The sequence below is a fragment of the Papio anubis genome, chromosome 4, assembly GCF_008728515.1.
Source record: "Papio anubis isolate 15944 chromosome 4, Panubis1.0, whole genome shotgun sequence".
Lineage (NCBI taxonomy): Eukaryota > Metazoa > Chordata > Mammalia > Primates > Cercopithecidae > Papio > Papio anubis.
Genome location: NC_044979.1, coordinates 2068683 through 2082395, shown reverse-complemented (window position 1 = coordinate 2082395; position 13713 = coordinate 2068683). Strand labels below are relative to the sequence as shown.

Genomic DNA, 13713 nt, shown 5'->3' with positions numbered 1-13713 from the left:
GATTGCAGGGTGGGGCGCAGGACTACCAGTGACCCTGGGGCTCAGGAGCCTCCTAAAGCCCACCCCAGGGCCCCAGGTGGAGCAGCGTGAGGTCGGGACTACAGTGGAATGAAACGTACCAATGTGTTCAACTCTATGAATTCAACATGGTGTTTAAAAAATGCACAAATCAGGGACAAATTATAAAATCACAGTATTTGGTCCTTATTCAGTTCCTGATGCAAGCAAACTAGTTAAACAGAATTGCTAACATGAGACAGTTGGACACTTGAACACTGACTAGATACTTGTGGTATTAAGGAACTCCTCTTCGTTTATTTTAGCTGTGATAATGGTTTTAAAAATAGTCTCTTAATGATATACTAAAATAATTACATCTTAGACATCCTTCCAAATGAGTGTATACAGGTGAAATGAGCTTGGCTGTAGTTGACAGTTGCTGGTACATGAGGTTTATATACCTTTCAGCTGCCTATATATTTGTTTAGTTTTCCTTACTAACATGTTAAAGAACTAACTTAAGTTTGGACCTGTAGAGATTGTAAAAAGCATTTAAAAATTGGCAAGTTTTTTCCCTTATTACAGGAAAATATGTAAAAAATTTTAAATATGTGTTTTTCCTTGTAGGGTATTATAGGTCTCTCTATTTGTTGATTAACAGCAAGCTTCCATCAAGTATTGAATATTCTGATTTATCTCGAGTTCCTATAGCAAAAATTTTGCTAGAGAATGTTCTAAAACCATTGCACTTTATTTACAACTCCTGTCCGGAAGGTGCGAGGTGAGACTGGAATAGATTTCTTGATTTTGTCATTTCACAAGATCTATATCTGATTGTAACTTTTACATAGGATGTGATTTTCAATATAGACTTGAAAGTCAGATTTTTACTTTATTAGTGTTGGTTTAGTTTATAGGAAAGTGTACTTTTTCTTTCTGGCCTGTAGCCTAATACAAATTTGTGATTCTGATAACATGGCTATTTTCCTGCTTTTCTAAGTAACTGTCAAAAATTAATGAAAACATGGTGGTTATCTTAATAGAGAAGACATTAAGTTTACTTTAGGTTGATCTAGTTGATATGAAAATGGTTAACTTGGCTAATTTAGAAGAGTAGTTTATGTTTTTAGAAGGGTATTTTGAAAGGTTATTTTAATCAGGGTTTGGGTGGACAGTATAATTTGATTTTATAGAAAGCTTCTATTTTTCTTTTTCAGGCAACAAGTTTTTACAGCCTTCACAGAGGAGTTTCTGGCAGCACCTTTTACAGATCAGATTTTTCATTTCATCATTCCGGCGCTAGCAGATGCACAGACCGTTTTCCCTTATGAGCCCTTTCTGAATGCACTGTTGTTAATAGAGAGTAGATGTTCAAGAAAGAGTGGTGGAGCGCCCTGGCTTTTCTATTTCGTTTTAACTGTTGGCGAAAATTATTTGGGTATGAAATACAAGATCTTTTTTACCTGAACACACATATGGGTAGCATTGGCAGATGAGTCAAGAGAAGGCCGTGTGGTGGCAGGTGTTATGGAAAGGTGGGCCTCTCCTGGAAGAGTGTATTTGCTGAAGGGCTGTGGTATGGGCAGCGTTCCTGGGGAGACTTTCCAGATACAGTGGAAAAGACTGACATACATATATGTCAGTTCTTCTGTGAGTCAGGCTGTTTCCCTACCTCTGCTAAACTTCCAGTGTGCCTCTTCTAGAATAACATCTTCCTGTAGTATGTTTGAAAACATACATACATACATGCATGAATTATTCATGAAAGAAATTTAGGAAAACCCGAAAACCAAACTTTTTGTGGCGCCGGGGCGGAGGGGAGACGGAGTCTCGCTCTGTCGCCAGGCTGGAGTGCAGTGGCTCCATCTCAGCTCACTACAACCTCTGCCTCCCGGGTTCAAGTGATTCTCCTGCCTCAGCCTCCTGAATAGCTGGGACTACAGGCGCATGCCACCACACTCAGCTAATTTTTGTATTTTTAGTAGAGACGGGGTTTCACTATGTTGGCCAGGATGGTCTCAATCTCTTGACCTCATTATCTGCCCACCTCGGCCTTCCAAAGTGCTGGGATTACAGGCTTGAGCCACTGCGCCCAGCCCAAACTGTTTTTCTTACTCTCTCACTCAACACTGAAAAATTCTATGAGCAGAAATGTGGGTGTGGTTTTTTTCCCCACACACCAAGCAGTTCTGCAGTGGACACCAACTAGGTGTTCTACAGTTCAGTTCAATTCTGATGCCGTCCACCCAGAGATAATGTCAAATCCCATCATCTGAGGGCTTAGTCCTGCAAGACTACACCCACTTCAGAGGCCGATTACAAATAGTAGGTTGTCACCTATACTTGTGACCAACCTGCAAAAATGGGGGCTCCTCAGCCCCTCCTTGGGTTTGGTAATTGACTAGGACAGCTCACAGAACTCGGGAAGCTGAGGTGTGCAGGAATGCCAAGCTTCCGTGCCTTCTCCAGGCACTCCACGCTCAACACCTCCCTGTGTTTAGCTCATTGTGTCTTCCTGTTGAGTTTTACGGTGCTGCTTCTCCAGTGTCCCTCCCCACAGACAGCCCTTTGGAAGTTGGTGCGTGGGGCTGAACGTTCCAACCCTCTGATCACTGCGTTTTTCTGGTGAAAAGCCCCATTCTGAGTCCCCTAGATGGCCTCACCGTAAGTCACTTCAGTGCATAAACTCAAGTATGATCACAAAGGGCTGGCTATGAATAACAAGAGACACTTACCTTTCAGGAAATTCCAAGAGTTGTAGGTGCTTTCTGACATGAATGGGGACAAAATCTAAATATGTTTCCTATTATAACACAGTTAGAATTTTTAAAATAAGATCTGGTCAGAAATGCCTCTCTGCATGTGAGGAAAAATGGCGTCATTTTCCATTTTAAAAAATAATGTTTAACTAAAATAGGTTTTAATTGATTGTTTTACAAAGGGGCCCTCTCTGAGGAAGGGCTGCTGGTGTATTTGCGGGTGCTGCAGACCTTCCTCTCTCAGTTACCAGTGTCTCCTGCCAGCGCGAGCTGTCACGACTCAGCCAGTGACTCCGAGGAGGAGAGTGAAGAAGCCGACAAGCCCTCAAGCCCGGTAAGCCCCGTGCCCTGCATCTGGGGGGCTGCGATGCAAGCGGCCCCATGGGATCTTCTAACTTTCTGTCCACCTATAGTTTCAGTTACACGAGTCAGACCCGCAAGCAGCCTTTGCAGAGAAGCCCCTTCAGCCCCCCACCACAGTTTGTAATGATTGGAAACAGTCTCTTCCACCGCTTTCTTAGTACATTTATGGAAGTGTAAATGGAGACACATAGCTTTGTGTTTGGTTTTTTAGGCAAAATAGGATTATACTGTATGTTAACTTAGTTATTAGGAAATATTTTCTAGAAGTGAAATTGTTGGGTCAAAAAGTTCCTTTTTACCCTATCCTGTGAACACCGGGTAGTGTCTTCCATTAATTCCTGCTAATTTTATAGAGGATAAATGTTATTTATTTAAAAATTACTTTAAAGTTCTTACCTCTTTTCTTCCTTACTATTGAGTTTACAGCATATTTTCAAGAGAGAAAAAACTTTAAAATTATATATACAAGCATATATAATTTGTGTTTTACTTAAAGAATTTAACTGCCAGTGAGTTTTTTTGGTCTTAAGCAATTGAAATGGCTTAAGCTGTGGCTATCATAAGTTATTTTTTCATTAAGGAGTTTTATATTGATTACTACTAAGTGTAATCACAAAATATACTTGAGAGGGTCTCGGCTTCCAGGTGAAGTAAATTTGTAGAATATTGTGAAGTGGGTGTGTCAGTGCAGTGCCGCACCTTCCTGGACAAAGAGCTTCACCAGCATCAAATGAAAGAGATCACAGCAGTAAGAAAAGGATTGAGAAGTAAGGTCAGGGCTTGATTTTTTTTTTTTTTAAATAAAAAAAGATGAAGAAAGGAACAGATAATATTCACTGCCAGAGCTCATGGCTGAGGGGTGGGCTGATTACAAAGGGGTGAAGCCGCTTTTATAGTGGATAGTGGATGCTGGAACTGTTGGATCTGTCCAAACTGTACACCAATAAGTATTCATTTTTTCTTGTATGGTTATAAAAAGTGGGTTCTGTAGATGGAATGTAGATAAAATTTTTGTTTTTGGAAGAAAGTTATTAAATAGTTACCTCCCATAGAATTTGTGAAGTTAAACCCTTATTTATACACAGTGAATTTTGTATTCATGCGAAGATGAGGCTGTGGGCTTTCTCAGCGAGAGAGGACAGAGTTTTTCCTCACTGTGGGTGTGCAGACACGACGAAGGCAGAGCGTGAGGACCCGGAAGGAGCCTGCGGGCTCTCTTGCTTGTGCTTACACTTTGAACATTTAAGAAGTGGGATCAGTTTCTTGATTTTTAAAATTATTTACAACTGTAGAAAATATTACTCTATATTCTTTTTTAAGGGTTTCAAGGTCTGTGTATTATATAACTTTATACTTTAATTTCCTTTTTTCGTTTATTCTCTTCATTCTTCCTTTGCCTTGGGGATTGTCCACATTTGGGCTGAGAACTAAAGACCCTGTTTTGAGCTGGGCACTCGTAGGGTTCACTCCAAGTCATTCTTTCTTTGCCAGGTCTTTTACGTGTATGTTTCTGTGTTGCCTTTTCTTTCCCACGGCACTTAATTATATAAAACCTAATGTGATTGTATGAGATTTTTCCAAGGTCAGAGTTCTCCCTTGATAAGCTCTTTTGCCTTTAGGTTTCTGTGTAATCTGTTCACTTGTAGCTTATGTATAATTTATTTTGAAATTGTACACTACAAAAATAGTAGTGCTAGGATTACTCTCTCATTCTGACATACCTTTTATTAGGCTTTATGTTAAAGATTCATGTTTGACAGATGAATTTACTGCTTTTATCTATAAAGCAGTGTTTGGTAAGTTACTATAAATTACATAAATTGTATTCATCCAAGTTTCCAAACAGTACAGTCAGCAATACCCGATGTTATGTGTATATTCACATTCGTATATATATTCATATATACACATATATATGAAAAAAGTATATGTCTTTGGTTACTGCCCCAAATGAGTAAATTGCATAGATTGGCTTGGGTTTTATTCAGCGAATCAAATCTTCTGGAGAGATTAAGATATAAAATAGATGCCGGGCGCGGTGGCTCAAGCCTGTAATCCCAGCACTTTGGGAGGCCGAGACGGGCGGATCACGAGGTCAGGAGATCGAGACCATCCTGGCTAACACGGTGAAACCCCGTCTCTACTAAAAAATACAAAAAACTAGCCGGGCGAGGTGGCGGGCGCTTGTAGTCCCAGCTACTCAGGAGGCTGAGGCAGGAGAATGGTCTAAACCCAGGAGGCGGAGCTTGCAGTGAGCTGAGATCCGGCCACTGCACCCCAGCCTGGGAGACAGAGCAAGACTCTGTCTCAAAAAAAAAAAAAAAAGATATAAAATAGATTTCTTTTGTATAGCCTTTGATTTTAAAAAGTTCTTTAATAGGCTGGGAGCAGTGGCTCCTACCTGTAATCTCAGCACTTTGGAAGGCTGAGGCGGCTGGATCACTTGAGGTTAGGAGTTCCAGACCAGCCTGACCAACATGGTGAAGCCCTGTCTCTGCTAAAAATACAAAAATCAGCTGGGTGTGGAGGCAGGCGAGTCCCAGCTACTTGGGAAGCTGAGGTGGGAGAATTGCTTGAATACGGGAGGTAGAGGTTGCAGTGAGCCGAGATTGTGCCACTCAGTCCGGTCTGGGTGACAGAGCAAGACAGTCTCAAAAAAAATTGTTTTTTTAAATTTAATACTCTCACTTATTTTGGTTAAATAGTGATCTCAAATTAAAATGAAAATGCCATCAGATGATAATAGTTTCACTATGTATGCTTGTCTTAGTACAGCTTGATCTAAAAAAAAAAATAGGAAATGAAGTTTTTTTGAAATGCAAATACTGAAGCTACTGTTATCATGGGCAAAAACCGGGTATTCACAGTTTGTTACTGTGTTCAGCAAAATGGATGCCTGCTGTTGACTGGATCTCGAGAGGATTTCACACTAAGTTTATTGTGATGTGGATAATTTTGAGATGATGCCTATCTTTCTTTGCCTGAAGAAGAATGTGATTTCGTATACATTTGTAGTGTAGAGGACATTCCAGTTGAGCACATTTATGGAGACTGGTGGTTCTGGTATGTTCTAGGAGGATGGCAGACTGTCAGTATCATACATAACAGAGGAATGTCTGAAGAAGCTGGACACAAAGCAGCAGACCAACACCCTGCTCAACCTGGTGTGGAGGGACTCTGCAAGCGAGGAGGTCTTCACCACCATGGCCTCCGTCTGCCACACACTGATGGTGCAGCACCGCATGATGGTGCCCAAAGTCAGGCAAGTATCCGTGGGCTTCTGTGCCAGGGGGCGCCAGCCAGAGAACGTACCTTCCTCCCTGGGAATTACTCTCCTCTTAAGTTTCATCTGCTCTTTTCTGGTAGAGCTTGATGTAGGATATTCTGCTGTCCAAGCGTTTCATAAAAAATCGTTCGTGATTTTCTTTTCTAAACCAACAAATACTGAGACCTTTTTCTGGCCTGTGAGGCTCTGAAGTACCCTATGTGTAATATTTTCTGTAGTACCTTACGAATGTGAGTTTATTCGCCCATTTGAAAGATTGGACTCATACCTGCATTAGTGAACCACTGTGTTACATATCTTTTTAGGCTTTTTTTCATAGTACTCGTGTTTTGTGAGGTATTTTTTGTTTTGTTTTGTTTTTCTTCAGACAGCATCTCACTCTGTTGTCCAGAGTGCAGTGGTGTGATCATAGCTCACTGCAGCCTTCACTTCCTGGGCTCAAGCGATCCTTTCACCCCAGCCTCCTGAGTAGCTGGGACCACAGGCGTGCACCACCACACCTGGCTAATTTTTTGTATTTTTTGTAGAGACAGGGCCTCACTATGTTCTCCAGGCTGTCTCAAACTCCAGGGCTCAAGCGATCTTTCTGCCTCAGCCTCCCAAAGTGCTGGGATTACAGGCGTGAGCCACCACACCCAGCCTTCATAGTATCCTTTTAATTAGATTGTCCTTGACAATTTATCCATAAAAATAAATTTTTGTTTTTCAGCCTTTGAAATAAACTTTTGGTTCAGACAAAACAAAACATGCAAGTTAAAAATATGGCCAATTTGTGCTTAGAAAATTGTGACAATAATCTTAAACTGTTTTTCTTTCCCTCCATTTTGAGTGATATGTTAGTGGTTTCTTGAGAATTTAACAGGAAAATGCTCAATTGGATACAGTGTAAAATATATGTAGTAGTTCTGCTAGGACCCAAGGGACTGATGCTGCACAGGCAAAAGCTATCAGTAAGTAAGCAGGTCTGACATTAATTCATGCTACCCTACGGAATTCTCTTTGTTATAAAATGCCATCCCATCATATGAAGAGTCGTTTCTGTTGGTTAGGAAAGCATTCTTTGAAATGAACTGTAAGTAAGGAACCCATCGGTTGAAATGGCCTTGTAAACACTAATGTAGCCAACTAATGAGGTGCTGTCTTCACTCACTGGTGTTTATTACCATCGGAGGAAGTGGATGTCAGTGAAACTGTGGCTCCTAGATTAGGTCATTAGCTCTTTGCAGGCTAATTGCATGAGAGCAGGATGTGAGATCTGAGGATCGTAGCAGCTGAACCAGGACACTTGCTTTTATTGTAGCAGACAGCCCATTGCTGTGGGTAGTAATTGCTGGATTGAAATGCATCACTGCCCTGGTCTGAGGTTTACTAGAGAACTGCTTCCAAAAGGTGTTTAATGGGTGAAGGAACTTTCTGTGTAGGCTTGATTTTATGAGTACAGCACCTATTTCCTCTAAGAAACTACTCTAGGAATTTTATTTATGGCTTAAACATATTAGGTTCTTGTATTTAGAGAGAGCAAATAGGCTTACTTTAACTGTTACAGATTTTAACTGCTTTCAATTTTGATTTTTTTTAAAAAGTATTTAAAAGATTAGTATGTTCCCAGGCTGATAACTCATTCTCGAGCCCTCACTGATTAATGTTAGTCCCTTTTATTTTCAGAGTTAGGATTTGCCATTTAATTTCTGTGTAACACTGATTGTCAGGGTATACAAATGAATGTGGAGACCTTTGTACCCTGACATGGAAAGATTTCCGAGACAGATGCATACATGAAAACAGGGAAGACACAGGACAGCATATAGAAGAACCAGCTTTTCCTGTAAGAAGGATGGAAAAAATGAGAATATATATTCATAATGCATAAAGAAACTTGGAAGCATATACAAGAAACTCATAAAAGTGAACACTTGTGTCTGAATATGCCGAGGAAGCTGGGGCTGGAGCAGACGTTCTCTTCTGAGTGCACTATCTTTATATCACTTTGAGTTTTGGATTAGGTGAATGACTTCATATTTTAAAATTGGTTAAATAATAAAAGAATTGCCAGCTCCTTTTTTGAGGGGAAATTTTAGATATATTATCATTGGACGTGGAAATTTGGATGTAACGTTTTTAATATCCACTATTTTAAAATATGAGTAAATATTCACTGGCTGTATTGTATGGGGACAAAAAATAAAGGCTCTACTCCAGTGTCAGACAACTAAAATAAGAAAGTGGGCTACCAAAGACAGCCTGTTAGAAAAGTGTTTGACTTTCATCCTGGCGTACTTGGGATTTTTAGTGGGTACTGTTTCAGTGTTTCATTGACTGCCTTTGTGACCCTACTTAGATGAAGCCTGTGGTGCCCACTCAGCCCCGCGGCATTCCTGGCCTTTGTGTGTATTTGACATTCCTCGTCCTTCCTTTTCCTGACCCTCTTTCACCCGCTTCTTTCATAGACACCATATTCACGTGATTTTTCCTTTACTCGGGCCTCTCGGTTTCTTTTGTGGGTTCCTTTTTCCCCTCTTTTTCACTGTTTCCTAAACTTCTTTTCGTATTCAGTTTTTTAGGGTCGTTTGTTTGTTTGCGGCAGTCTTGCCTTGTCGCCCAGGCTGGAGTGCAATGGTGTGATCTCGGCTCACTGCAACCTCCACCTCCAGGGTTCAAGCGATTCTCCTACCTCAGCCTTCCGAGTAGCTGGGATTACAGACACCCACCACCACGCCCAGCTAATTTTTGTATTTTTAGTAGAGACGGGGTTTCACCATGTTGGCCAGGCTGGTCTCGAACTCCTGACTTCAGGTGATCGCCTGCCTCAGCTTCCCAAAGTGCTGAGATTACAAGCGTGAGCCACTGCGCCCAGCCTAGTTTTTTAGTTCTTTATTTGGTCCTCTGGGTAATCTCTTTCATACAAGTGGCTTCAGCTACATTCTAGTGACTCTCACATTTGGGTCTTTAGTTTAAGTAACTTTTTGGAGCTCCAGACACAAGTGCACCTGCTTAATAGGAGATGTCCCTGGGGACCTCTCTTCTGTCCCCTCCCAGGGTCTGAAGTTGAGTCCAACATCTCTCCCTCTTAAGAGTCTCCTTTTTCTGTCCCTATTTTGGTGAACAGGCTCATCATCTACTTGGTTGTCTGTATCTGCAACCTGAAGCTACAGTGTCCTGCATGGTAGCCACCAGTGACGTGTGTTTTAAAGTAAATTAAATAGAAGCACAGACTCAGATCCTCGGCTACCCAAGCCACATTTCAAGTGCCCAGTAGCCACATGTAGCCAGGGGCTGCCTTATCGGACAGCACAGATTAGAAAACACCCACCCTCACAGAAGGTGCAGGTGGACAGTGTTGCCCAGGGTGTCGGCTCGGTATTCCCACTGCGGTACTTGAGAGCTGTGTTCTCTATGTTGTGGTTTGCCAGTCTGACTTGTGGAAAATATAACCCTGATTATTGCATTCTCTTGAACAGTGTAGACTCCCTTTGCTTTTAGGAAAATAATCACATTCCTTAGATTATTGATTTTTGCAGTATCCCCTTGTTATCAAGCATTTGTTTACCTCTCAACTTTATTTCTAGCACAAAATACTTTTTCTCCAACCGTAAATGAGGCAGAAAGGCATATATTGCATTTTCTTGATCCCACTGTGCTGTTTTATGCCTCCATGGCGTTTCATGCCCCTTTCCTTTTACGTATGCCAGTCTCTTCCCGTCAATGTCTGGGCTGGCGTGTTGTCAGGGGCTTGGCTCTTTTACCCCATCGATGGATCTGGAAGTTTTGAAGTAGAATTTTGAAGACAGTGTTTTAGAGATCAAAGAGGTTAATGTTATAATTTGCCCGCAGTTTCATACATAAATCATAAGACACTTCTAGTTTTATTTCAACATATGCTTGATTTTTCCACCAAAAACTATTACAGTGAGGCAACTTAATTATGTCTTGTGTTATTAATCATTGTGATTCAGATAAACAGTGGCGTGCCTCGAAGTGCAGTGCTTCTTTTCTGTCCGCACGCGCGCGCGTGTGTGTGGTGTTTGTTGGTTTCGTCTTTATTTTTGTTTTTGTTTTTTGAGACAAGGTCTCACTTTGTCACCCAGGCTGGAGTGCAGTGGCGTGATCTCGGCTCACTGAAACCTCCGCCTCCCGGGCTCAGGTGATCCTCCTACCTCAGCACCCTTGAGTAGCTGGGACTATAGGCGTGCCACCACACCTGGCTAATTTTTTGTAATTTTTGTAGAAACAGAGTTTTGCCGTGTTGCCTAGGCTGGTCTCCAACACCTGGGCCCAAGTTATCTGCTTGTCTCAGCCCTCAGCCTCGCAGAGCGCTGCGATTGCAGGTTGGAGTCACTGCTTCCGGCCCCGCGTGTGTTTTCTAACCAGTTCTTTGCCATGTGTTTTCCAAGAACTGTGGTGTGTGTGGTGGTGATGAATGCTCTTTAGCTCTGAGAAGTTTATAACTTCTTATCTCATACTTCAATCATTGGGGCTAAAATGATTACACAGATGACTTCAATGCAGAAGAATACAGATTTGTTTTTCATTGTATATGTAGAATTAAATATGTATGTACATATATATGTGTTTGTAAACAAGTTTTTATAATATTTTAGAAAAAATATTGAGGATGTACCTGGAGAGAGAAATAAATTTTGCCTATAATTTCATAGTTGCTTTTATTATCAGTGATATTTTCATTATAATCAATAAAATTAATAAGTATTGATGATTCATGTTAAAAATTTGTATTCTCTTTCATGAAGTTCAAATAACATTGATGAGCTTTTAAACATTTCAGCACATAGTGATCTTAAAATTGAATCTGTTTTGAAATCCTATATAGATTATAAACTAATTTCCATTAGCTATTGTTAGACACATCGAATAAATAAAATAGACTTACCTTCATCAACTTTAGCAATGTAATTCATAGTTCTGAATCTTCTAAGAATTTTCAGAACATTTGTGAATGATAGTTGTTTCACGGGAAATATGAGTAAACTTGGAAGAAGCATATTCCAGCAAAGCGATTCTAAATCCCTACCACGTTTTTGAAGTTTTCTTTTACACTCGTTAAGAAACAGTAAGAGGGCGGGGCGCGGTGGCTCAAGCCTGTGATCCCAGCACTTTGGGAGGCCAAGACGGGCGGATCAGAAGGTCAAGAGATCGAGACCATCCTGGCTAACATGGTGAAACCCCATCTCTACTAAAAAAATACAAAAAACTAGGTGGGCGCCTGTAGTCTCAGCTACTCGGGAGGCTGAGGCAGCATAAACCCGGGAGGCGGAGCTTGCAGTGAGCTAAGATCCGGCCACTGCACTCCAGCCCGGGTGACAGAGCGAGTGTCCGTCTCAAAAAAAAAAAAGAAACAGTAAGAGAAGGAGCTTCCCTTTCCATCCGCCATCTGCGGTGGAGCCGCCACCAAAATGCAGATTTTCATGAAATTACGGGGAAGACCATCACCCTCGAGGTCAAACCCATGGATACGGTACAAAATGTAAAGACCAAGATCCAGGATCCTGATGAGCAGAGACTGATCTTTGCTGGCAAGCAACTGGAATATGGATGTACTGTCTGACTACAACATTCAAAAGGAGCCCACTCTTCATCTTGTGTTGAGACTTCCTGGTGGTGCTAAGAAAAGGAAGGAGTCTTACCCCATTCCCAAGAGGAAGAAGCACAAGAGAAAGAAGGGGAAGCTGGCTGTCTTCAAGTATTAGAAGGTGGATGAGAATGGCAAAATGAGCTGTCTTCGTCGAGAGTGCCCATCTGATGAATGTGGTGCTGGGGTGTTTATGGCAAGTCACTTTGACAGACATTATTGTGGCAAATGTTGTCTGACTACTGCTTCAACAAACGAGAAGACAAGTGACTGTGTGTGAGTTAATAAAAGACATAAACTTAAAAAAAGGAGAGAGAAGGGATTTTCAAAGAAGACATTTGAGGTAATGAATGCCACTTTCCCCCATTTTAAACTGTCGCACGAGGGAAAGTATATGTTTTGAATCTGTAAATCTTTTAATTAAAGAAAATTAATTACCAGTAAAAAGGGGACTGACTGTTTAAACTGGTTATGGTTTTAGTACTGGAATGTTAACACATCTGATTGTCTAAAGCTTATCTTCTATTCTTAGCTACTAGTTTGTGAAGAACAATTTTTTAGCGACTTGTCTTCATAAGAAATATACCCTAAAGTTTTTATTAGTAAGGACATTTGGAATTTATTTTTAATCTTGCATTATCTGATGCAAATTATTATATGTCTGTTTTATTGCTTTTTATGGCATTAGAAGTATCCAGTAATACTTTTTTTTAAAGAAAAATTTCAACAGAAAAACACAAATTATTGCATTTGTCGTTGTGTGCTGTAAGTTAGACAGATCATTGGGTGCCTCACTGTTTCTTTTTTTTTTTTGAGGCGGAGTCTCGCTCTGTCGCCCAGGCTGGAGTGCGGTGGCCGGATCTCAGCTCACTGCAAGCTCCGCCTCCCGGGTTCACGCCATTCTCCTGCCTCAGCCTCCCGAGTAGCTGGGACTACAGGCGCCCGCCACCTCGCCCGGCTAGTTTTTTGTATTTTTTTAGTAGAGACGGGGTTTCACAGTGTTAGCCAGGATGGTCTCGATCTCCTGACCTCGTGATCCGCCCGTCTCGGCCTCCCAAAGTGCTGGGATTACAGGCTTGAGCCACCGCGCCCGGCCCTCACTGTTTCTTTTACCTGTGGCACCTGGACTTAGCCGGGAATTCTCAGAGGATGCCGTGCTGTGGTGGCCTTGACTCCTTGTGTGGGAGCCAGTGTCTTCCATTGTGTTCTCCTTCATAACTCAAGAGAGTCCCCATGGATAACTGGCCTGAATTTCTGACCCGGCTTACTGATTAACTCATGGGATTGTTACAGCTAAATAAAGCTTAATGAGTAATTTTTAATCCATCCCACTATGTGGGAGAAGAATATCACTTCTTTACATTTTAGAAGTAGAGCCCCAAACTAAATAACTGTCAGAGATTTGTCTTTGTTTTTTTTGTATGTTTTTTTCAGTGAAAACATTCTTTATTAGTAAACAGACATTTCAAACTTTTTGATTACGTACATCATGCAAAATGACTGACCTCACGCATGGTTGTCTGTTCATTGTGACATCTTTTTTGAGATGATTATAAATTTAAGATGACTGCAGTAGTAAAAATAATTCATGAAAATGACTCTCAATGAAGCAAAACACTACATAGTACACATGAAATACTGTTCATCCTTCCTGGATGTTTAATTCTCTCCTAATATAAATCTCTATTTTGGAAGACTATTATATACAAAACTGGCAG

The 13713-nt window shown here is 41.1% G+C and overlaps 1 protein-coding gene and 1 pseudogene across 3 annotated transcripts in view; both read left to right on the top strand.

Moving 5' to 3' along the window:
• UBE3C (ubiquitin protein ligase E3C) overlaps positions 1-13713 on the top strand; it is a 116841-nt gene that overhangs the window by 46396 nt on the left and 56732 nt on the right. For all 3 annotated transcript variants that reach the window (XM_031664970.1, XM_031664972.1, XM_031664971.1), the window contains exons 7-10: positions 628-781; positions 1218-1438; positions 2942-3093; positions 6197-6384. In XM_031664970.1, the coding sequence (XP_031520830.1) occupies positions 628-781; positions 1218-1438; positions 2942-3093; positions 6197-6384 (715 nt within the window). The remainder of the gene's footprint in view (positions 1-627; positions 782-1217; positions 1439-2941; positions 3094-6196; positions 6385-13713) is intronic.
• LOC108584783 lies at positions 11696-12797 on the top strand (annotated as a pseudogene).